The 26,093-nt window shown below is 46.7% G+C and overlaps 1 protein-coding gene across 1 annotated transcript; it reads left to right on the top strand.

The window, feature by feature from the left end:
* Positions 1-1,177: 1,177 nt before the first annotated feature.
* LOC146858248 (protein ABHD15-like) lies at positions 1,178-24,053 on the top strand. The gene is made up of 3 exons (XM_085649068.1): positions 1,178-1,941; positions 13,917-14,269; positions 22,148-24,053. The coding sequence occupies exons 1-3, from the start codon at positions 1,405-1,407 to the stop codon at positions 22,683-22,685; spliced, it is 1,428 nt and encodes a 475-aa protein (XP_085505194.1). The 5' UTR covers positions 1,178-1,404; the 3' UTR covers positions 22,686-24,053.
* Positions 24,054-26,093: the final 2,040 nt, after the last annotated feature.

The raw sequence follows: 26,093 nt of genomic DNA, 5'->3' as shown, positions 1-26,093 counted from the left end.
AGTTGTCATTACAAGCGTGTGTAGGAAAGAAAGAGAGACAGCGATCGCGTGAGAGTGAAGGAAGGAGAAAGAGAAGGTGTGTGTGAAACAGAAGGAAGAGAGATAGAGATAGATAGAGAGAGAGAGAGAGAGAGAGAGAGAGAGAGAGAGAGAGAGAGAAGCTGGGAAGTAGAGAGGGAGAATGACAGACAGGGACAGAGAGATGGTGTGCTGGTGCTCTCAAAAATGTGCGTTGTTTTTGTCTGTGGAAAGGCAGGCACGGGTCCACTTGACACCAGACTAGCACCAGAGATTTCTCATCATTCACCTATCAATTATGCCTCTCTTTATAAGCGAGGGTTACGTTGTTGGCCCAGATTTTTATATCACCAATACTGCCTGTTCGTTGTATTTTTTTGTTTGTCTGTTACTGAATTACTGAATTTTCCGGGGCGGGACCTCCAGTTCCTGCCTGTTGCTGGTTTCTGGGGGCGACAGTTGCTGCAATACCAGCCTCAAAGAGAAGATAACTGTCAAGGCGCTCTATCTTTTCAATAAAGATGTTTGTATCTGTCTCCAAAAAGTGCATGTGGTCGTGTTTAATCTTTGGGGTGCTATCTCTGGGTAGTTCTGCTCATCTCTCCCTCACACTGCCACCGACCCTGTCACCTTTCCCTCACACTCCCACTGATACCTCTAATCTCTCACTCCAACTGATCCTGTCACATCTTCCTTGCAATCACACCACCATCTCTCCCTGGCACCCACACTGCCCCCTCTCACCCCTCCCTCACACTCCCTGCCTCCTCTCTCTGTTGCCTGCTCACCCATGCTGCCGTCCTGCAGCTCCTCACGCTGTGCATTCATCCACCTCTGCCCCCCTCCCCTCCCCTCTCTCTCTCTGGGTGCCCCTCCCACTCGTCTGGATGCTGCTCTCACATACTCTGAAACTGGAAGATGTGCTCAGCCCGTCTCTTTCTGTGCTTCCCTGACAGCTGGAGGGCGGGCATTGCCTCTCTGAACACCTGTCTTACTTTGAGGTCAATAAGGTTTCTTTCGGAGGAGCGGCCAGCCCCCCCCTCTCTCGTACTCTCCCTCCCACCTCTAGCTCTCGCCCACACTCTTCCCACCTCTCATTTCCTTCACCTCAGTTCTTCAAGGTTTTTGTCCCTCACCCCCACGCTCTCCGCCTCTTCTTGGGCCCCCCCTTTCTGCGTCTTTCGCCTGCTCTCTCTTTCTTTCTCACTGACTCTCTCTGCTCCTCTGCGTGGAGTTTATTCAGTGCTTAGCGCACAAACCACCCTTTCCTCTCTGTCTTCCTGTCTCTGCATTCTGCGCAGCTCACACCCCTATCCTCCAGTGCCCTCTCCTCACAGTGTACGCCGTGCGTTCTCACGCTCCCTCCTCGCTCTGGCTCCCAGGGCCATGTCTGGGACCCCAGTTCCAAAGCCCGGCTGCGTCGCCGCCGTCCTTGCCATCGCTGTGCTCTTCGTCATCAGCCGCCTGCTCTGGTCGTGGACTGTGGTGACTGCCCTGTTGCTCCTGTTTGCCATCCTGTTCCTGCTGCTCCTGACCGATGTCCTGCCTCTCACGGGCCTCATCCAGACCGGGGTCGGCGCGCCTGGCCAGGGCCCCTCCGCAGAGCCAGTGCTCAGGTGCACGCCTTCCGCCTTGGCCAGCTACCTGCTCGTGCACTGCCCCAGCTTCCGGGGCCCCAGCTGGAGCGGCTGGCCCTGGTGGGCCCTGCCTTCCCTGCAGTCCGCGGTGTCCCTCCTGGGCCCCCCAAGCAACAGAGTTCACTTCGTTAGGGAGCACCTGCAGCTCAGAGACGAGGGGCTGGTGGCCCTGGACTGGGCGGTGGGCCTCGGCGCGCGGAGGCGCCGGTCATCCTCCAACTCCAGCACCCCAGTTCTGCTTTGCATCCCAAACTCCTTCGGGAAGGTGACCCGGAACTTCACGGAGGTGAGTTTGTGGTCAGTGGGGCCTGGGTGATGCTGGTATGTGTGTCACTTGTTGTGGGTTCCCGTGCGTCACTGCTTCCTTTGGTATAAAGGAGACTGGCTAGCACAGAGTACCCGGCAGTGGTGTGTGAACAGAACGGGGCTATTCACCTCACTGAAGGCATGGGGGTATTTGACAGCACGTCTTTGAAATAACACCAAATGCTGTCGGGAGAAAAATATTTGAATATCCCTTTAATGTGCCTTGTTCTTCTAAACCCCTCTGCACAGCGCCTTCCGCACCCCCAGTTCCTGCGCCGCTGGTACCTAGCGCCTAGGCTTTTTATTTATTTTTGAAGGTTTTTATAACATGGAGTACGTCGATGCCAAGGACAGAACACTTTACATCGAGTAAGACAAAAACGAGGAATCCTTTCAAACCAACATTCACGCGGGTCTACAGATAAGAGCAGCACAGACAGTAGAATTCAGCGCGGAGCCGACAGATGCACACAGCGGCCTCATCCTGCTAGCTAGCAGGCAACAGTGCAGTGGTAACGGAGGAGATTTTCATCTCACGGCTTCTGTAATATTATTTTACAACTGCAAAAGCAACAGTCCACTCGGGGTGACAAATGCAAATCAAGCTATCCTGGCTGAAGAGGGGTGAAACCCCGAAACCGGTCCTAGGATGCTTGTTTCCTGTCCAGGGAGGACCTGGCTTGGCAGTTGGGCTGGACTGTTCCCATGAGGCACAGGGTCAGACTGATTTGCACATGGCCAGGTCTAAACTGGGGTGGCAGGGTGAGCAAAAGAATGATGGCTTTAACCCAGATCTCTTGACTGGGGGTGGATGTTTTGATTTGTTCTGCATTCCATCCATAAATTGTGTGTCTTTTGCTTTCTCGCCCTAAGTGCGCCAGGTATGCCCAGACGTGGGTCCTGGGCTCACTGTGCTACTGGAATCAAGCTATCCTGGCTGAATAGTGGTGAAATCCCAAAACTGGTTCTAGGGTGCTTGTTTCTGGTCCAGGGAGGACCTGGCTTGGCAGTTTGGGCTGGACTGTTCCCATGAGGCACAGGGTCAAGACTGATTTGCATATGGACAAGTCTAAACTGGGGTGCCATGGTGAGCAAAAGAATGATGGATTTAACCCAGCTCTCCTAACTGAGGGTGAAAGTTCTCATTTGATCTGCATTCTGTGGGTCCTGGGTTCACTGTGGGGGTGAAACCCCGAAATTGTTTCCGTTCCTGGGCTCACTGTGCCACTGGAATCAAGCTATCCTGGCAGAAGAGGGGGCTCGACTGTTCCCATGAGGCACAAGGTCAAGACTGATTTGCATATGGCCAGGTCTAAACTGGGGTGGCATGGTGAGCAAAAGAATGATGGATTTAACCCAGATCTCTTGACTGGGGGTGGATGTTTTGATTTGTTCTGCATTCCATCCATCAATTGTGTGTCTTTTGTATATTATTTTACAACAGCAGTAACTGCAAGAAAATGTCAAGAACCCAAGGCCCTTATTAGGCGTCTACCAAAGTCCTGTGCTTTGGGGGAACTGTTATGTTTCTTCCAGCAGATTCTCTGCTGGTGGAAACCTTTGACCCAAGGCTCAGCTCACATCAGTCCATCATTCTAAGCGGCATATTTACAAGCCCTACCTCCACAGGAAGATCACTTTTAAAGACGTTCCTGTGGCAATAAGGCCTTTGCCTTATTTGCAAGGCAGTGTTAACTCCACCTTGTAAATAAGGCACCCTTTCACGCTATACATATCGCTGCCCCTTATTGACAAGAGTGGTGTAAGTGGGCGGCAGTGCCAAAATTAAGACAAAAAACCTGGTCTTAACATGGCGACGAGGAGAAATGCTTTATTTCTTAATGCTTTATTTCTCCTAGTTGTTGCTGTTTCTATGTGTGCTGCATTGAGCAGCACACCTGCAACAGCAAACCGCCATGCATGCTTGTTTATGTGCAGGAAGGTGTCCCTTTCTGCCCATAAACAATCATTTTTAAAATGACGAGTTGCAACTCCTATCTGTACTGCACAAAGCAGCACACCTAGAAGTTACAAAACGCCATCTAAGAACACATAAACAATCATTTCCCCAATGCAGGCATTGCACTTTGGTGCAAGGGTGCCTGCATTGGCGTTAGACAGCTGAAATTAGCGCCAGCGCAGGGGGAAACGCAGGGCTGCACCGTATTGTTGTAAATACGGTGCAGCACTGAGTTTCAGAAGTGTTGGATCACTGCATTAAGCCGAATACCAAGGCTGCTAGTGCTGAATACACCAAATGCCTATTTAATTAACCACAAGACACGCCCTGCCCTTTTGTCTCGCTTTTGCGGGTTCCTACTCAGTGCTTAATTTGAAAAAAATATAATGTCAGATTAGGAAAAATAGGTGCCAGTCCCCAAAAATGAATGCCGATGACACCCATCGAAACCACTGGCTCTATGGAGGACGTTCCTCTGTCCTTTTTTCCTGTTTTGAACCACTAGGTGGAGCCTGCAAGTTCCAAACAGGAAAGCAAACAAATATTTGTAGTGCAATAGGTCTCGCATTTGGCAGAGTAAGAACTATTGGCGTTGTAAATGACAATGTCTTTTATCTGTGTGTTTTGGTTTGGAGTTTAGTAGATGTATGAGCAGAGACACAGCTGCAGCACCGCCTAGAGGGCTTAGAATGAAGAATTACCACTGGGACCAGAGAAGCAGCTGCAGCACTGTCTAGAAGATGTAGGATGAGGAATTACTGATGAGACAGAGGACCAGCTAGCGGCACTGTGTAGCGGATTTAGAATGAGGAATTACCGACAGGACCAGAGAAGCAGCTAGCAGGACTGTCTAGAGGACCTAGAATTAGGAATTACTGACAGGACCAGAAAAGCCGCTAGCAGCTCTTCCTTAGAGGACTAAGAATGAGGAATTACCACCGGGAACAGAGACATAGATGGAACACTGCCTAGAGGTCTTAAAATGTGGCAATGTCTGACAGTACCAGAGTAGCAGCTAGCAGCACTGTCTTAAAGACTTAGAAGGAGGAATTACAGACGGAACCAGAGTAGTAGCTAGCAGCACTGTTCAGAAGATTTAAAATGAAGAATTACCGACAAGACCAGAGTAGCAGCTAGCAGCACTGTGTAGAGGACTTAAAATGAGGAATTGCCACTGGTACCACAGAAGCAGCTAGCAACACTGCCTAGAGGACTTAGAATGAGAAATTACCGACAGGACCAGAGAAGAAGCTAGCAGCACTGCCTAGAGGACTGAGACTGAAGAATTACCACTGGGATCAGAAACAAAGCTACAGCACTGCCTATAGGACTTAGAATGTGGAATTACTGACGGATCCCAAATAGCAGCTAGCAGCACTGCATAGAGGACTTAGAAAGTGGAATTACACTGGGACCAGAGTAGCAGCTAGCAGCTCTGTCTCGAGGACTAAGAATGAGGAATTGCCACTGTGACCAGATAAGCAGCTGCAGCACTTTCTAGATGCTTGGGATGAGAAATTACCACTGTGAACATAGACACAGCTTCAGCACTGCCCCAGGATTTAGAATGAGGAATTGCCGTCGGGACCAGAGTAGCAGCTAGCAGCACTGCCTAGAGGACTAAGAATGAGGAATTACCATTGGGGTCAGAAAGGCAGCTACCAGCACTGCCTAGAGGACAAAGAATGAAGAATTACCGCTGGAACCAGAGAAGCAGCTGCAACGCTGTCTAGAGGACGTAGAATGATGAATTACCACTGTGACCAGAAACACAGCTGCAGCATTGCCTAGAGGACTTAGAATGAGGAATTGCTGTCGGGATCAGAGAAGCAGGTAGCAGCATTGCCTAGACGACTTAGTATGAGGAATTACCAACGGGATCAGAGAAGCAGCTGCAGCACTGCCTAGAGGACTTAGAATGAGGAATTACCAGCGGGATCAGAGAAGCAGCTGCAGCACTGCCTGGAGTACTAAGGATGAGGAATTACCACTGGAACCAGAGAAGCAGCTGCAGCACTGCCTAGAGGACTAAGAATGAGGAATTATCACTGTGACCAGAAACACAGCTGCAGCATTGCCTAGAGGACTTAGAATGAGTAATTACTGACGGGACCAGAGAAGCAGCTAGTATCACTGGGTAAAGGACTAAGAATGAAGAATTGCCACTGGGACCAGAGAAGCAGCTACGGCACTGCCTAGAGGACTAAGAATGAGGATTTACCACGTGGACCAGCACTGGCTACAGGACTGAGGGTGAGGATTGGCCACTAGGAATAGAGATACAGCTGCAGCACTGCCTAGAGGACTTAGAAAGGGGATTTACAACTGGGAAGAAAGACACAGCTGCCACATTTGTGACCAGATAAAGAACAAGATTTACAGCCCTGTTTACAGAAATGGAGCAACGAAGCTCAGCGCGAGTGAAACATAATTAATGCTAAAAACAAAGGATTGGGTGACGCTAACGAGTAAAGTCAAATTTCTAACATTCTAACTTTCTGACTGCTCAACTCGCTCTTCAGTGACCCGGAAACTCAGTAGATCATATGTGAAAGCTAAGGTGTGAAGGGGAGAAAACACGAAGAAACATTGGGTGGGAGTGGAAAGCGGTAACTCTGGGCAGCTGCCCGCATTTGCAACATTTCCAGAACACGAGGCAGACAATAGGAAAAATAGTGCATGAAACAAACTGAAATGGACAGAAGCATAACGAGCCCTGAATAGGGCCAGTTGCTATGAGAGAGAACTAAAGACCAAATGGGTATGATTTACCATTCAAAAGTAAGGAATTTATAAAGGCACCAGGAACAACCAATGCCAAGCGATGGACCGGCTTGAAGCCCATGTATTGAATACATCATGCCTTGCAGATCAGTGCATGCGCACTGGGAGGCCTGCCCTAATAAATGACCTCCTCAGGCTGGGAGATGTTTCTAGTGTAACAGGTTAATTTTTTTTCAAAAACAATATCCCACTTCGAGAATTTGTTTTAGAAAAACAAAACACCTTGTTGGGCAGGCAGACATGGCACCCGCTTAGAAAAGCCTTAGTGTCATCAGCGAGCTTCTCTAAAGGTAAAGATGTTTATCAGGCAGGTGGAGATCTCTAAGTATAGCGGGCTATAACCTGCCAAGACAGAATAGTACATGCCTCCACTGCCCTGGTGGGACGGAGTCCAGCTCGCAAAGGGCTAAATAAGGCCCGTTGTCTTCAGGAAAGTTATAGTTGCATTATATAGATGAACCCTAAATCGGTTGTACATAGAATAGTGTGACCTAAACAAAATAGTAGCCACTGCCTATACTGTAAAGAAGCCTGTGTTACTAGGTGGGAGGATTTTTTCTCAGTCTCTGGGAAGCTATATACGAATTTGTGTGGCTTGGCAACCTTGGAGAATCCATCATTTGTTTGCAGTCAAGCAGTCCATGGAGGCGTATTTGGGAAATCCCTCATTTGTTAACAGACAGTCATTCCATGGAGGACTACAATGTATCCTGACACACTGGACAGGTTAAGCACAATAGTTTCTTAAAGTCTTATAGACATTTTCAAGGAAGCTCAAGGCAGTTTTTTTTGCTAATTTACTGTTTTGGGCCACATGTATTATTCAAATACACTGAAATACAAGTGTTTCTTTGATGATCATGGGCTTCTGCAGTCTGAATTGTTTTATTTCATTGGTGCCCTGGATACTCTCCTGGGGTTTGTCACCGACAAATAGATTAAAACTAATTTGTTCTGGTGCCTCTGGACTGGTCCTTGTCCTCAGAGTTTGGATACTGGACTCAGTTTACACCATGTATCAATCAATCAATCAAGCAGGGGTTTTCAAAGCGCTCTATGCATCCGTGAGGGTCTCAAGGTGCTGGGGGTGTGGGGTAACGGGGTGTGCAGTTCCAGATCAGTTGAAGAGCCAGGTCTTGAGGCTCTTCCTGAAGGTGTGCAGACTGGGGGAGCGTCTGATGTTGACTGGGAGCTCGTTCCAGGTCTTTGCTGCGATGTAAGAGAAGGTTCTTCCACCTGCTCTGGTTCTGTGGATGTGTGGGGTCTTTGCCAGGGCAAAGTCGGCGGAGGTTCCTTTTGGGTACGTGGAAGGAGACTCTTTCGTTGAGGTATTTGGATCCGATGTTGTGGAGGGACTTGTAGGTATGGGTGAGTAGCTTGAAGGTTACTGTCTTCTCAATGGGGTGCCAGTGGAGGTCTCGTAGGTGTTGGGTCATGTGCTCATGTCGTGGGGTTCCGAGGACGAGTCTGGCTGCGGTCTTCTGCATGGTTTGGAGCTTGTGTAGCAGGGACTTGTTGATTCCAGCGTAGAGGGCATTACCGTAGTCCAGTCTGCTAGCTATGAGTGCGTGGGTGACGGTCTTTCTGCATTTGGGGGGATCCACTTGAAGGTCTTGCGGAGGATGCGGAGGGAGTTGAAGCAGGTGGAGGCGACGGCGTTAATCTGACAGGTCATGGTGAGGGAGGAGTCTAGAATAATGCCGAGGTTTTGGGCATGGTCTGTTGGGGTGGGTGGGTTTCTAAGGGCAGATGACACCAGGTGTTATCCTAGGCGGTGGAGGAGGGTCCAAGGATGAGGACCTCTGTCTTCCCCGAGTTGAGCTTAAGGCAGCTGTTGTTCATCCAGGCTGCAACGACTTTCATTTCTTCCTAAAAGCTGAGTCTGATGTTTTCGGGGTTCTTCGTGAGGGAGAGGATGAGCTGGGTGTCATCGGCATAGGATACTATGCTGAGCCCATGCTGTCTAACGATGGTGGCGAGGGGGGCCATGTAGATGTTAAAGAGCGTGGGGCTGAGCGAGGATCCTTGGGCTACTCCGCAGTTGATCTCTGTGGGTCGGACGGAGAGGAAGGGTGGGAGTCTGAACCTTAGGTTCTGCCCAATCACTGCCAAGAATTTCTGGAACCCCAGGGGTGACTTGGATGTCAAGAGCCTAATGGATAGTGCAGAGGAAGAAGTTACTACACAGCCTTGGTATTTGGCACCCCAACCTTCGATAGCGCTGGCTGTGGGATACTGAGCAAAACTTTGGGTCCTGGCACTTATTCTTTTAAAACATAACCACTGCTCTCCAGGTTACTTCAGTGCTACTCTAGATAATGCAGGGCTTTTTTTGTTTTAGTTCTTATCAATTCAGAGCCAGCCAGCCAGCCAGGAGAGAAGGATGATTTGTGGGGCTTCATCGGACAAAATTCAATTACCCTGTTTGAGTACGAATGGGATTCAAATTCCACACTTAAGCCATGCTTATTTGGGGTATAGGATATTCAAAGTGGCTAACGTGGAAGGAATCAGTCTCACAGATCTGGCTCACATGCTTGGGGTTACAATACCCCACTCAAGCATACTTACTGATCTGAGCCATTTATTATGGTATTCTCACTACACACTTTAGGGAGTAAGTAAGGTTCACATTATGGGAAAGTGCAGGGATAATGACCTGAAGACCTCACCCACAAGGGCACAGTAAAAGGCCAGTCACCTGGCTATGTGAGTTGCAACCGACCAGCACCACCTAGCCAAGCCAGGCAGGTTCCTTCTCGGGACTGAGAAGGAGAAAGCCTCCTTTTTTTAACAGAGAAAATTGGTAGCAGTGGTATAAGGATGTTCCGCACCTCCCTAAGACAAACACATGGCATGTAAGGACAGTTTTAACGTTGAGTGTAATCTACAAGCTAAACATTATGCCTACATAATAGTGTACAATATACTTGAAAAAGAAACCTTCTTCACATAACCATAATTGCATAAATACACCCAGAGCCCTACAAATTGTTTTGAAGGTCTGCTTAGGAAGCCGGTCCAATTTTATTGGTGAGAGTTTAGTGACCCAGTATGGATTCCATTTTGTACATTGGAAGACAGCTGACATGTGTTTAGTCTTTGACAACATTTTCAAGGCTTTAAGTTCAATTAATACGTAGATCATTATAGATATATTTTCCAATAAGAGAGGTGCACAAGGGCCGCCCACATGCTTTCGCTAGAATTGTAGTATTGTGGGAGACATTACGTGATCAATCAGGATCAGCAAAGTATATAAACACGACCACAGCTACAGGTGCTAGACCACAATGAGACCAAAGTGTAATGTTGTGATTGTCAAAGAGTGTGAAAACAACCACTTCAGTAAAGAAAAAAAGACCTGTAAATTTCAGATGCCAGTTATAAAAGAGACCAAAGCTAGTGTAGAAAAAAGAGGAAACATAATAGTGTCGAAATAGTGAATTAAAATCTAGAACTATTAAGTTGTGAACTCAACCATAACATTCATAAAAATTGCAAGGCTGTCAGTCTGTGTCTTGTATGTTTTATGTGGTGTGAACCACGAAAGTTGGTAAAGTATCTGAATATCTAAGACTATCTGGACAGTCAGAAGAATCTGCAAGGGGGTTATTCTTCAATACAAAAAGAAGAAAATAAACAAAAACAAGTCTACAACTTTAGCTTTGTTAAGTATTCTAAGGACTTTTCCCCCTTCCAGGGTGTGAGATCCACAGTCTCCCACCGTAGGCGCCCATCGTAGAGAAACTGCAGACCCCTCGGCGCCCTAAAGCCCCATGTTGTCACTGACAATAAAAAATTAATCTTCGTCCTTGAACTTTGTCACTATCGTCCAAATTACAATGTGCATGTGTCCTACGCACCACCAATGCTCAAGCTTGAAAGTTACAGCCATCCTCTGCTCGCAGTTATTTTCTCTGCCTTTGCCACTTCAGACAGACCCTTTTCTGTTTCCTGACCGAATCCAGGCAGCTCGCCCAACATCCCCTGCCCATGTGCAACTTTCAAACCACCACTCACTGATGTAACATGAAAAGGACACTGGTTTATTAAAGTGTACTATGCGTGGAACCATTCATCAAAATATGATGTTTTCTTCAGTCAAGACGTCCACCCGCGGTGGAAATTCCTTTCTTTTGACCAATGTTGTCCAGGCAAGGTCCTGCAACAGCTAAACCTTGTTTCCACTGACCATGACGGGGCTTTGGCGTCTGGCCGATATGATCATTCCTTTTTTGTGTGAAAGAGGACATCTTTGCTGGAATGTCTCTGGGGGATTTACTCCGTGGCTGCCCCCTGGGGCGCACTCTACTGACCGCATTGTTTAATTTTTAAAGAGGCTTATGGATTGCGTGAAGAGCAGTTTCAACGCCTCACATGGGTCATTTTAATTAGAATCAGATCATTATAGGCTGCAAACAAACAATTAGAGTGGTCCAACTCTGGCAGCTGACTTTATAACATACTCTTTATGCATTATGTGATGACCCTCGGGCTGAGGAACTGTCTGGGCTAACATACAAATAAACACAGGCGTGAATAAAAGTTGATTAGAAGCTCTAGAATTAAAGTATTTAATTGTGGAGTCCCCGAATAAGATAAAAACATACAATCAATAATAGAGGTAATACCAAAACATACAGCCCCATGTAGGGTGGCCTGGGTTATTCCTCCAAGATCTACCACTTCATTCTGCCACATTCAGGGCAGTACATGAGCTCACTAGTGGAGAACCTTAGAATGATATATCTGGTTTAGTACTGGTGGGCAATGTAGTTCGCAAGACGTGTCTAACTCCATATGACCATAGCTCTTATATAAAGAAAAATACCTTTAAGCCCTGAACACATTCACTATGCAAGCCACAGCAATTGGGTCATTTGCCGTTATTAGTATCGCCAGACCCCATTTGGTGCGGCTAGTCACCAAGCAATGAATAGAAGCCCACGGGCACATGGCTTAATGTCCTCCAAAACAACGGCTTAAATGTCAAGACAGTTGATTCTGCCAGAGCTATGGCATTTATTCTTGATTTAAAAAAACTCTGCCTGGATTCACATGTCCTACATTTAGCCCAAATCTGTCTCTTGCCAACTAAGACATCGCAGACAATGTCAGCCTTTCATCAGCAAAGACCACATTAAAACAGGAGCCCATTCCCTTTTTTCCCTCATAGACTATGGAAATGGCCTTCTAATCAACCTCTCCAAATAACTAACAGGATCATAAAAAGAGTTCTACACGTGGCTTTCCTCTTAACCACTAACAAGCACAAATGCAGCCATTTTACCCATCTATTCCGCTCACTTAATGGGTTACCTTAGGAAGCAAGATGCCCCTTCAAGACAGCATGCCTGACTCACAGCGCCATGCATTTTAACTTACCCACACCCCTAGCCTAAAGAAGTAGGACCTCAGGCGGTAAACTGAATCTAAGAAGCAAAGGAAACCTCAGGGAATCAGTCCCAAGGTACAGGGGGGGAAACAAACACACCACAACCCAGTAATGCATCTAAAATGTTGGAATTTCCGACCCACACAGGTGAGGCTGACATCATCTTTGTCCCTTTTCAAGCGCTTACTGAACAGGGCCAGCTCCTAACCAAACACCTTATTATGAAAACCTCTTAATCTCTCCTTAACCTCCATATTTCCGAATTACAAAGTTTATTGCTCTTCGAGAACATTAATAAACTGCACAATTACTTCCCTATGGTTTCTGCTGGATTTACATTTCTATACAACTATAAAACTACCTTTACTGACATTATTTTCATTTTCCTGGGACTAGTCCATGCTTTATAAGTACAGACAAATACACACATGCATTTTACTCTCATGTCACATGTGACACAATCACGTTCACAAAACCATCAGATAGTCCGAATAGATACATACAAGTTGACGTCCAAGAGTCCTCGCAGAAATCAAAGCAAATTGCAGGCACCTAGCCAGATCTCTGCTCATAGAAGAGGAATAAAGTCAAACCACTCTGACCACTTAGTTATCACTAATATTTCATGAAAGGCATTGAAAAAACAACTACAAATGCATTCACTCACACACACACAGCTCAGGTCCACTAGATGTCAGCACGACAGAGTTACATGTACATTAATTCCCAACTTAAGGTTTTATCCTTTGTTTTCTGATTACTTTCTCCAGCAATATGTGAACACGCATTAGCAATATGCTTTGTAAAATAAGATCGTCTAGTCAGAATTTGTCATACGCATTTGTTTCACTGTATTTGTACCAGTTGTAATATTTTGGTTATTGGTTCCACAATAAATGGGTGGGATTTGGTTGCTGGTTCAGTTGGGTATACTGGGCTGAATTGTTGGTCAGTACCCACTTGGGTGACCACTGGGGTGAGGTGTTTTATGAAAGATGCCTGAAATTTATTACTTGATGAGGATTCTGTTTTTGGACTGGGACTAAGGTTTCTGATTGGCTGAACCCATGCAGATTACTTAAATTAACCTCTACCATCCCAGCATGAGAGGCTCCACCTACACGTGCTTGAGGGTCCCGATTGTGTGAATTTAAATAATGCTAATGATATATAAGGCCCTTCCTTCCATATATATTCTGTATGGGTCGCATATTGGCCTTCTGCATGTTCCGTGCCTCTGGGTGCTGGATTGCAACCCTCTCCCTCTGAGCTCATGGGTCACTCTCCTGCAGCATGGGTGGAGGAATCACTCTCTGCAGCGGAGTGCCAGATTCACTCTCCATCCACGTGATGTGATTCACTCTCCTCACCACTGACTGTAGGAGTCGCACTCCCTCCCACTGACAAAGGGATGCACATTCCATCTCTGTAAGGATCAAGACACACTCCAACCCCCCTACATTGCTTGCTCTCCTTCCCAATCAGCTTGAGGTTCGCTCCCACTGAGTGCTGGATTCCCAGACCCTGGACTGGGGGTCAGCATCCGCTCACTTGGCCCCTAAGTACATGGAGGTAGATTTACAAGCCCTTTGCGCTACTTTTGCGTCATTTTTAACATAGGAAAAGTGACGTAAGGGTGACTCAAGGGGCTTGTAAATAAGCCCCATGGTTCATACTCCCTCTTTCTGAGCTCGGGGTTCCAGCCGCATCCTTCCACTTGAGCTCAGGGTTCATTATTATTGTCTCTAACGCCCCTCTCTGAGTCTCTGAATTTTGGGATCTAAATTAATAATCTGCGCACTTTCTTTTCCAGCTGTGCCAGCTGGCTCTAACCCGCGGGTACCACCCTGTCATCTTTAATCGGCGCTGCCACAATGATTGCCCTCTGAACACGGCCAAGCTGCAGCCCTACGGTGACCCCTGTGACCTTCGAGAAGCCGTTCAGTACATCCGCCACCGGCACCAGGCCTCGCGGCTCTTCGCGGTGGCAGAGAGCACCGGCGCCGGCCTCCTCTTCTCCTACCTCGGGGAGTGCGGCTCTTCCAGCTACGTGACGGCTGCGGCCTGCATCTCCCCTCTCCTCTGCCCACAGGAGTGGTTCGAAGATGGCTGCCCCTGGATCTGGGAGAAAGCCCTGCTCCTGTATCAAAAGTTCACACTGAGCAGGTGAGTACACACCTCCGAACCCCATTTCTGGTGCAGAAATAGAGACAAACTACTTTAGGCGATTGACACTTTGATCCTCTACTGTAGAGGGGAGTGGGGGGAAGGGGAGGCGATAGAGGTGTCACACCCTGCAGCTTGAGCCCAGGGTCATGTGACCTTCATCTGCAGTGAGTTGTGAAGGGGCTCAACAATGGAGGAAAGTGGTTGGTGCTGAGAAAGAAATGATGCTGCAAAGAGTTGAATGTAGTGTGATAAGGTTGGGGCTGTGGTGCACAACGCCATAATTGCCTTGCACACGGATACCTGGGCAAGAGTTAAGTTGGGCAAAGGGTTGAGTACAACTGCAAGTATCCAGACGCAAAGCGGTATAAAACAAGGCTGCGTTCTAGCCCCCAGTCTATTCAATCTGTTTTTATCCGACATTGCACCTTATATTGAAAAACCAGAGTCACACCCCCCGAAAATGGTCAATGAGCCAATTGCCATATTACAATATGCGGATGATATTGTTTTGTTGAACCAAACCCCTATTGGCCTACAGAGATCGATAAACAACTTAGTAGCCTACCTGAACAAGGAACAACTTGAGTTAAACAAAGAGAAAACAAAAATAGTGCGCTTAGTGGATCGCAAGAAACTCAATTTCAAATGGACGGCTAAGGGGGCAACTGTTGAAGAAGTTAGTTCGTATAAATACCTGGGCGTAACAATTGGGCAGGGTACAACCCATAAAGAGCACAAACTGGCACTAAAAGCAAAGGCCCATTCATTAATTTATGCATACAAATTATTACGCAAAAAGATGGACTGCCTAAACTTCTCTCACTTGCTTAAAGTAATGGCCGCCCAAATACAACCCAGCTTGTCCTATGACCTGGCCCCTTGGTACGGCAAAGAAGCGTTCCTACTGAGTACACTGCAGACAAAGATCTACAAAGCAGTCTTCGACTTGCCTAATTCTGCTTCGCCCTCCCAGGTCTGACTGGAATTCGGCCTCCAGCATCAGAAATTCCGAGGAATGAGCTGTTTTATTAAACTTTGCCACACGCTCCACTCTTCTGACCCGGACACCTTAAATAGCTTATGCTGGGATGAAATTAAGCTCCAGGGGGATTTAGAAACACCTAACTCCTGGGGAAGCTTTCTGAGAGAGTCCTTGGCCGAGATGGACCTACAAGCAGCATGGGCCAACAGGTTGGACAGAGGAAGCTTTGGCAAAATAGTAAACAGAGCAGCTAAAAAGAAATCCTTGTGGGCCGACAAACAAGCGCTCTCTAAACGGCGGCACAGGTGGACAGTTATAAACTCTTATAGATCCTTGAGGCCACAACCTTATTTATCCGCCCATTTTAGCTCACGGCTAAAAATGACTTTTTTAAAGTACCGAATGGGTGTGCATGAGGCAAAGGACTTATACCCCCAGTGGAAAACGCCATTTGAAACAGAGTCCTGCAGACTATGTGGTTTTAAAAAGGAAACTTTAATACACCTGTTATGTGCCTGTACAGCCATTCTAGACCAAAGGAGACAGTATTTGAAATCTATCTTCAATGAGCTGAACATTCGCTCCAGCAGGCAAGCGGTGATTTGCTGGCTGGAGGGTACCTCGATTATACTGGCATGCCGTGGAATTAAATACATGAACTTAGTCAGCAGACTCTTGCAGCGTTGCTAATGTAAGCGTTTTTAAACTTAAATCTTACTGAATGTGCTGTCAATCAATCAATCAATCAATCAATCATCGCATTTATATAGCGCGCTACTCACCCAGAGGGTCTCAAGGTGCTGGGGGAGGGGGGTCCGCTACTGCTCGAACAGCCAGGTCTTGAGTTGCTTCCTGAAGGCGAGGTGGTCCTGGGTCAGGCGGAGGTGGTGGGGAGGGAGTTCCATGTCTTGGCGGCGAGGTAGGAGAAGGACCGTCCCCCTGTGGTGGCTCTTCGGATGCGGGGGACGGCGGCGAGGGCGTGGCTGGTCGATCGAAGCTGGCGTTTGGGAGCGTAGAAGTTGAGGCAGCTGTTGAGGTATCCTGGGCCTTGGTTGGGTAGGGCTTTGTGTGCGTGGGTGAGGAGACGGAAGGTGATTCTCTTGTTGACCGGGAGCCAGTGCAGGTCTCTCAGGTGTCCGGAGATGTGGCTGCGACGGGGGATGTCCAGGATGAGTCGTGCTGAGGCGTTTTGGATCCGCTGGAGTCTCTTCTGGAGTTTGGCGGTGGTTCCGGCGTAGAGGGAGTTGCCGTAGTCCAGACGGCTGGTGACGAGGGCCTGGGTGACCGTCTTCCTGGTCTCGGTGGGGATCCACCGGAAGATCTTACGTAGTATGCGCAGGATGTTGAAGCATGACGAGGAGACGGCGTTGACTTGTCTGGTCATGGAGAGGGAGGAGTCCAGGATGAAGCCCAGGTTGCGTGCGTGGTCTGTTGGTTTGGGTGCGCTGCCTAGGGTGGGGGGCCACCAGGAGTCGTCCCAAGCGGCGGGTGAGGATCCCAGGATGAGGACTTCCGTCTTGTCCGAGTTCAGTTTCAGGCGGCTGTTCTTCATCCATTCGGCTACCTCTTTCATCCCTTCGTGAAGGTTGGCTCTGGCGGTGGCGGGGTCGTTGGTGAGGGAGAGGATCAGCTGGGTGTCGTCGGCGTATGAGATGATGTTGAGGTTGTGCTGGCGTGCGATGTCTGCGAGGGGGCTCATGTAGACGTTGCTGTGGATCTTACTCAGAACAACAAGGTTTTAGTTTATTGTAATATTTTATTTGCTCGGGGGGGGTTTGTAATGTTTTTGTAATGATTTTAAGTAATCAAACAATAAAAACGAACTTGAACTTGAACTTGTGGAGGGATGTGGAGAGTACAGGGTAAGGTCATGGGTGGGCTGAGAAGGAAGAGGTGTTTAGGCTGTGTGTGCAAGGCGCTCACTGAGCTCTACTCTTCTGATGTTTAAAACCCATTCAGGATAGTTTTTATTGGATATTTACTGAAAGCACACAACTATCCAGAGACAAAACACGTGCTATCAAACTATTGATCCTATGTTCAATTGATGGCCTTCCCAGATATAAAGAAAAGAGTGCCTAGATTGATATTGTGCTACACAGCCATAACAATAGTGGGCACCGCATAAATGACACAACAACATCTGAAACTTTCATGCACTTCTGCCCAGAATACCTTCCTTTCTTCTCAGTCGGGGATCTGCTTACCCATTTTTTTCGGTACACTCTGCAATACAATTCATAGTAGATTTGGTGAGAGCACCACACACCCCATCTCGAGGTGTGACGGGAAGAATGTGTGATAGGAGCTAGTCAGATAACATGCCTTAGCACAACCATTGCAATGCCTAGCTACTATTTTACAAACAAAGACATGACACAAGGTATCCATGAAGCACCCTTTGCCTTACTTTATTGGTTTATCAATAAACAGTGGTCTCTTTGGAGGAAGCCAAACTAGCCTTTGCTTCCTAGGCAAAACTCATCATGAATCCAATAATGATTCTCTGCTACTTGATTTAATGAGATTGCACATAAACATTTAACACAGTAAAATACATGAACTTCATCATCATAAAGACGGTGCTCCAGTAAAAGGCACAATGAATTGTGAAAAAAGTGAGAACAAGTGGGCAATAAGTAATACCAAACAAAGGTAAGATCATCAGGTAGAATTATCCACACTAAGTTTAGTCCAAAACCGATCCAAATTTGGAGTATAGTACACAGTGGTCAAATGCTTTAGAGTCTGCGTTTTGACCTTTTTATTGATCATATTTCCTCGGGGTCTTCATCAGGACAAATAGGTAGCAACTATAATAAGACAAAGACATAATATCTCTGTTGAAGTTGGTACTCAACAACTTAGTGGTCCTCTGTTAATCATCTTTGTATGTGTCGTACTTACTAAGAACCATAAATGTTCTAGGTCAGAGAAATGTATCAACCACCTCCTTACCTCATCACAATGCGATTTAGATTATGGGAACCAAATTAAAGCCAAAAAATATGATTGTCTATTGACCATTTTGTATGTAGAGATACTAATAATTTCCTGAGGTGAACCTCTAGTCCAGGCCAGTAGTACTGACACCCAAATTATCAGAATGTTATGTGCAAAACCTTATTAAAGAATGGTGTTCAAAATGTAGACGCACAATCCTGTTTTCGTGCATTGTAGTGCCATAGTTGCTCAAAACTGGAAGACCTCATTGTGTTTTATCGATAGCCAACTAAATGCACCATACAAAATATATTTAAAGTCCTATGTACTTAAAATGAGGACTGGCGTAGAGAACCGTCGGGGTATGCTCCAGACATCACCCTCACCCAGAGCGTTGTGGACACAAGCAACATAGAAACATTGATCTCATACAGAACGAAACCATTATTGAAAACACCACAGAGATTAGAAACCTATGCTATGCAAAAGTTACCACTGATCTGCAGAATCGCTGATCCAAGCAAAGGGCCATTACTTCACCCGTACACTAACAAACGTCCTATCATCGGTGTGCCAATAGGTTTCTGGTCTCTGGGGTGTTTGCACTCCAACTTGCACTTGAATTCCGTATGAGATCGATGTTTCTATGTTGCTTGTGTCCACGTCGTTATGGGGGCAAGTGAAAGAAAGCATGTCTGGAGTATACCCTGATGATTCCCCATGTTGGTTTTCACTTTAAGTAGATAGGATTTTAAATATACTGACTTTGTATGGGGCAACCAGTTGGCTGTGGATAAAACACAACAAGGTCTTCCAGTTTTGATAATCTATGACATTACGAAGCATGAATACACACGTTTTGTGTGTGTCTACCTTTTGAACACCATTCTGTGATTAGGTTTTGCACACTAAATTCCAATAGTTTGGGTTCCAGGACTATTGCTTGGATTAGAGATTCACAGGTTTTTAAAGGTATCTCTACCTACCATAGGTTGTTTCTTTCTTTTGTTTCCCAGAATGTAAGTCACATTGTGACAAAATAAAGAGTTGGTTGATAAATTTCTCTGGCCTAGAACATTTATAGTTCTTGGTAAGTGTGCACATATACAGATAATTAAAAGAGGATAACTAAATTGTTGAGGACCAACTCCAACAGGGATGTTGTGTCTTTGTCTCATTATTGATACTACCTGTTTGTCCTAATGAAGGCTCAAAGGAAATTAAATCAATAAAGGGGTGAAGACCGCGATGTAACGGATGTCTCCCAGCATCAGTTTACTACCAACAATTTTTTAAGTAGAGTGGAAAATGCTCTTATTGGGTCCAACAACGTCCTCAAATCTACCAGACTCCATTGCTGGTAATTAGATCCCAGATACACTTTAATAGTCTCATAAGAGAATATGTAAATATTTATGATGATTTGTTTTACCGTCCCATAGATTTTAGAGGGTTTTCCTAGGGAGACATCCGTTACATCGCAGTCTTCACACCGCAATACGTTTACAACGCAGGCATTACGTTACGACTTGCGTTGGATGGTGCTATACACTACGGAAAAGTATGATTTACTATTCCAACACCTTCCCTATTGTTACGTAGGCTGGAGTTAAAATAGTAAATCATGCTATTCCTAAGTCCAACGCCCTCCAGCGTAAGTCGTTGTAAGGACTTGCGTTGTAATGCCTGCGCTGTAAACGTATCGCAGTGTGAAGACCGTGACGTAACGTCATATATTCACTGATGCTAGATGCTGGTGATGGTCTTTGTAATTTCTACAGCTTGGCGCCGGCCCTCATTATAGCACACCTGCGATGAATGAATATCTCCAGGTGAATAAATGTGCATCTGGTTGCCAATGATGAAATGTTATTCTCAAACGTGGGATAGCACAGGATTAACTAACAGTTTCCTTTGTTCTGGATTACAATGAACCTGGATGCACCCCTAGTTTTGGAGGATTTTGAATGAAGAAATGTGAGAGTTCTGCTCCTTTCTTCACTTTCATCAACAGGCTTGTTTAGCTTTTATTAATAGTAATCGCCCTTGACCTCCTCTAATTCCAGGCCATCCAAAGGGCACTAATCCTGCGATACTCCCTTTCCAGGGTTAAGTGATGAGTCTTTAGAATTTAAATAACACTGGTCCTCAGGAATCCTAAGCTACAGACGTCTTTACGCAAGATCTAATGATTTGACATCATCTGCATAAAGGCGGCATGGATGCCCCTATATTTTAACAATGCTTGATCATTACTAGCATCTTTTTTGCACTCTACCTTTGCTACATTTCGGTATTGGGGATTTCTCATCTCATTGTACACATACTGTAAATCTCTCCCTCTCTTTCTATCTAGCTGTCTTTTTGGTTCTCTGTCTTTTCCCAACTAGCTCCTCTGTCTTCTACCCATCTTTATTGTCTATCCTCTCGTCTACAAGCCTATTGTAGTCTGTTTGTTGTTTGTGTAATTTGTTTCCTATCCCCCTTCTCCTTGTACTATTCCTTTGTGGGTTCTCCTTTCCTTGTGCAAGTTTGTTTGGCATCACTTCTCCACATACACTTCTCCTGTATCCCACGTTTTCTATATACGTTTATATGGCCTCTCTTTACCTTTTCCTCACATTATTTGTTCCCATATCATCTTCTTCTAACCCTTCCCGTGGTTTCCCATGCTACTCTTGTACCTTTCTCTGGCCTCTTTCCTTTGTTGTCTTGCCTCTTGCTCGAATCTTATCTGGCCGGTCTTTCATCCTTGTGCCATCCTGCTATTGCCTCTTCCATCCTCCCATCTCCCTTCCTCTTGACCATGCAGTTTGAGTTTACCTTTCACCTCTCTGCTCTTTGTGCACGTTTTGTACTCTTTCTACTGTTGTGAAGTCTTTTGTAGTTCCTCTCCTGTTTGTTTACATGTCCTTAACATCTTTCTTCACTCTCGCCCTCCACCTTTTTGTCTGGTGCCTTTTTCCCTACGTCCTTCTCTTTAGGTGTGTTGTGACAACTCCCCTCTGTATGTACACACTCTCTGTTCTCCTTGTACAAGTCTTTAATTACCACTGAGTACTCCCCGTACATGCCTAGTGCCCCTCTCTCTATGCTTCTTCTAGTCTCAAGTAATACCACTGCACCATCATGCTTGTACAACCAAACGGTGGTCTCTCCTTCTTCTAAAGATACTTTGTGTCCTATGCCTTCTCCTCCTCACACTCATTGTTTTCCTTGAAAAAGTTGTTTGTACCCTACAGCCACTTTCGCTCAATCTCTCATTGTGCAAATATTCTGTAACCTCCCTTTCCTTTCTGTATGTGCCTGTTGGGCCCGCTTTCTTTTCTCGTTGTTCAAGTCTATTGTGGTCTCCCATTTCTCCTTGCAAAGTATCTTTTGGTCTAATGGCGATAAAAAATATCAATTTTTGAAAGCTCCCTTATAAAAGTAGGGCTAAAAAAAAAAAAAAAAAAAGAGTATCTTTTGGTCTCTATCGCTCGGTTCATGTAAAAGGAACTAGTGGTCTCCCGTTCTCTTCACTGTGAACTATTACCTCCTTCTCTTTGTCCTCTCTTATTTTCATACATACTTTGCCCTTTCTTTCTTTTCATTGTGGCCTCTTTTTGCTTCTCGCTCGTGGGTTTGTGGCCTCTCTAGTCCTTTTGGAATCTTTCAAGGCCTTCTTTCAACTTGTTTAAGTTTTATATAGTATTTCATCTTGTTTAGATTGGGCTGATTTAGATCTCAGCGGATGGGTTACTCCATCACAATGATGGACTTCCCGTCTTCAGAAATATAAATCCCATTATATCCTATTCGATTTATATTGCGGCAGACGGGATATCCCTCACCGTTGTGACGGAGTAACCCATCTACCGAGCTCTAGATCAGGTCCACAGTTTCTGACCTCTTTTTACTCCTTGTATAGTTGTGCCATGGCCCCTCACCACTTTTTCTCCACTTTGCAGGTATGTTACTGCCCTCGGGGAGGCAATCAACATGGAGAAGGTGCTAAGAAGCAGTTCTCTCCAGGAGCTGGAAGAGTCCTTGTTCTGCCAGAACGGGGCCAGCACTAGTTCCTGGGACTCATACTGGGAACGAAATGACCCACTTCGAGACGTGGATGAGGTGGCCACCCCAGTCCTCTGCATCTGTAGTCATGATGACCCCATCCGAGGGCACCCCGTCAACACTTTACCCCTTGGTCTGTTTGAGACAAACCCTCATCTCTTCCTTCTCCTGACGCAGCATGGAGGACACTGTGGATTTTTGGGAGCTGGGCAGACAGGCGCCCCCTGGAGCCATGAAGCTCTGCTGGAGTTCTTCAAGTCCACAGTGGACTTTTTCGTGATGGAGGAAAAACTTAAGGGGTTGGCCGACAGGAAAAGGGCAGGTCCTGGGGCTTCAGATAAGGCAGCAACGGGGGCTGGTGCTTGCATACAGGAGCCAGTCTGCACCCACACCATGCATCAGATCTACAAATGGCAGCGGTCCTACACCAGGTGACAGCTGCTATAAACTGTAAGATGTGCATTGACCAGCTGAGTGTTCTTAGAGACCTGAGGGAACTTCTCCATGGACACAGTGTGTCACAGCTTAATTCTCCGTGTTGACCTACGAGCTGAAGAGAGCAAAGATGGGAGCGAGTATAGAGATGACATATATCTGAAAATTAAGTATTCATAAGTATGGCTGCGTGGTGTGACTGCAACACAGGCACATGTGAAGTCTCAAGAAGGCACCTGTGTGTTGTATATTGAAAGTTAATAATCAAATGGGTTCGTATAGCTTTGAGCTAGGAGTTTCAGTCCAACAGGAACGAAAGAGAAAGAACATATTTGTTATCAAATGTGGACTCTGATTTAAGAGTGTTAGGGCCTCATAACTATGCTTATTTAAAGGACTATCCAAAGCAGGAAGATATACCTCAGTCCCACTTGCTGCTTGCAGACTTTGATGGAGCTCACGCCACTCTGTTCACACAGACTAGTCTGAGAAAAGTATAATAAAGTGTCTCAGTACCTAGTTCATAAGCTAGCCACACATGCACTGAAGGTAACCCCATCAGTTCATCGGCCAAAGAAAGAAAGTTCTGCACAACAATTAAAAGCAAGTCATTGGCAAGAGACTGTCAAATGTCTTACCAGAACTGTGGACTTTTTATTTTTATAAATATATGGACCCTACAGAATTTTTGCAAAAATTAAATGTTACTTTTTTTGTTCATGATGTTTACGCTATAGATGCTGATTTACTCAAATCCCAAGGATATCCGAACCGAGAACATGCGCCCCTTGACCACCTGTAGACATCAGAGGGTTGACCCTCTGCACCACATTTATGCAGATAGTGGCCTCCAATTTGTTGCTATGGAATTGGTGGAAGGAAAAGAAATTGAAAAGGAATAAATGTTCAATGGATTGGAAGAATGGGCATCAGGGCCAACCTTCTATAGAAAACATATGAGGTTCTGGCTTTAAACCCATTGAAATGGGGATTGCTGAGGCACGCCACGAGCAAGAGAGCTCACCCTATTTGCAGTTTGATCATGAGTAATGGATAATGAATTGATGGCGACTGATTAGCTCTGGTATCATTTCTTTCATCGCCTTAGTTTTGATCCAAGTGGCATGGAACTATTATGGCAGCCTTCTTGGTCTTGTTTTGCCCTTGGGTGACATTAAAGCATTGTTGTTTTTAATGGTGAGTTTAGCGTGCTCTAGCTTTAATGACTCACAGTCTAAAACCTAAGGAAAGATGTTTTTGTTTGGCCTTTCCGAAACCGAGGACAGTCTTTGAGATGGCTTTAGATAGTGCTTCGTATATGGATCTGGAGATGTCATTGTTTTGGTGCAGTATACACTTTGCCACTATACATGTATTCAGGTTGCATTTCCCTTAGACTTTGGACACGTTTGTATGGTTCTCTTTGTCAATGATGGGTTTTCCTTGCAGATCATTTTGCATTTGCAAAGATGTAGTATACTGTATCTTATCGTTAGTTGGTGAATTTCCCCTCTCAAGGTTAGAAACGTTTTTTCCCTTGCCAAGTCTTGAGTAATGTAGATCTTTCAGCAGTTCCAGAGGAGCTCTTTCCTTTCCTTGGACAGATTGAGCAATCATATCACCTGAGAGTATTCGAGGAGTGTAAGGTGATGTGTCTCGGATGTGAGTGATGTGTGTTTTTTCTAGGCCTTGACCTGTGCATGCATTAAATGCTGTTGTTTGCTGTTGCTCGTAAACTCCAGGAGATTTGGTAGAAAGTTTCCAAACAATTCGGTCGCACAGGGGGGCGCGCCAAAGGCAAGTCCACCTGCGCCCGCCCGCGACTTGACTGCGGCCAGCACCAGGAACCTTGGATCTCCGACCATCCAGCGCTACGACGCAACTATCCTCCTCGCACTCAACCCTGGAAGAAAGAACAACTGCCAGCTGTTCATGCCAAACACGACCCACGGCTAGTTCTCCTGCTGCCACTGCCACTAGACCTTCACCACCGCTCCAGCCGCCAACACTGCCGACGCCTACACCGGCATCGTCAACACCGCCAACGCCAAAGCCGCCGACGCCCTAAGATGCATTCGCACCGGCACGCCGTGGAAATCTGGAGCCTCCTGCACTCGCTCTCACCCGACGTCGCCTTCTTCATGGAAACCTGGACCAATGCCTCCTCGGCCCCAGATGGGTACAAGATCCAAAGGAAGGACCGCCCCAACCACCCGGAAGGAGGCATCGCCATCACACACAAAAACTCCCTCCACCTCACCACCTCCAGCGAAAAACTTCCCCACCGCCGAGCACTTGCACTTTCAGGTCCACACCAGCCCTAACTCTACACTCTGCAGCACCCTCGCCTACAGACCCCCCCTGGCCCCTGACACTGTCACTGACCTCATCGCACCCCACGCCATCGCCGCCACAGACTACATACTCATCACAGAGCTGAACCTCCACCTCGACAACCTCAGCGACCCCATCTACGCCGCCCTCCGTGACAACCTCGCCAACATCGGACTGAAACAACTCATCACCACACCTACCCACAAGGCAGGCTACACTCTCGACCCCATCTTCGATGGAGGTAACAGCGCTCACTTCAGCCACACCATGCAGCCCCCCTGGACCGACAACCACTGCGTACACTTCCTCATCAACAAACCCAAGCCACCCGAACCTGCTCCATGCGCCGTGCGTAGGAACTGGAGCAGAGTCACCGAGGAGAAACTCAACTCCACCCTCAACGACAGCACCCCCTCCGCTCCAACCAACGCCAACCTCGCAGCCATGGAATTCCAAACTTGGATCTCCAACGGCGCAGACAAACTCGCCCTGCTGCGCAACCCCGACAAGCACCGCCCCAGGAAAGCGCCTGGTTCACCACCGATCTCCAAGAAGCCAGGCGCACCTGCAGATGCCTGAAGAAGAACTGGAGAAACAGCAAGACACCCGAAAACTACACCACCTACAAGGACGCTATGACGGAATACCATCAACGCATCAGAACCACCAAAAGGACCTTCATCCACAACACAATCCTCGCCAACTCCAGCAACTCCAAGGAACTTTTCATCGTAATCCAGGAATTCACCAAGCCCTGCAGCGAAGCTACGGAAATCACCCCCTCCCAGGATCACTGCGACAAACTCGGATCCTACTTCCACCTGAAGATAAAGAACCTCTATGACAACTTCAACAACCACACGCCTGACCCCGCAGTCAACCCTCCCTGATGCAACACAAGCCAGACCACCATCTCCGCCTGGACACCGATCACAACCGAGGAGACCGCCGCAACCATGAAAGGTATACACTCTGGGGCCCCCACAGACCCCTGCTCACCTCACATATACCCCAGAGCCACCACCACCATCACACCTGTGTTACACTGCACCATCAACACCACCATCGAGACCG

The sequence above is a fragment of the Triturus cristatus genome, chromosome 3_2, assembly GCF_964204655.1.
Source record: "Triturus cristatus chromosome 3_2, aTriCri1.1, whole genome shotgun sequence".
Taxonomy (NCBI): Eukaryota; Metazoa; Chordata; class Amphibia; order Caudata; family Salamandridae; genus Triturus; species Triturus cristatus.
This window is presented reverse-complemented; position numbering and strand designations above follow the sequence as displayed.

Coding starts and splice junctions, on each gene's coding strand:
- LOC146858248 (XM_085649068.1), top strand. CDS start 1,405: ATGTCTGGGACCCCAGTTCCAAAGCCCGGCTGCGTCGCCGCCGTCCTT. Junction 1,942..13,916: donor TGACCCGGAACTTCACGGAG/GTGAGTTTGTGG, acceptor TTTCTTTTCCAG/CTGTGCCAGCTGGCTCTAAC. Junction 14,270..22,147: donor CAAAAGTTCACACTGAGCAG/GTGAGTACACAC, acceptor TCCACTTTGCAG/GTATGTTACTGCCCTCGGGG.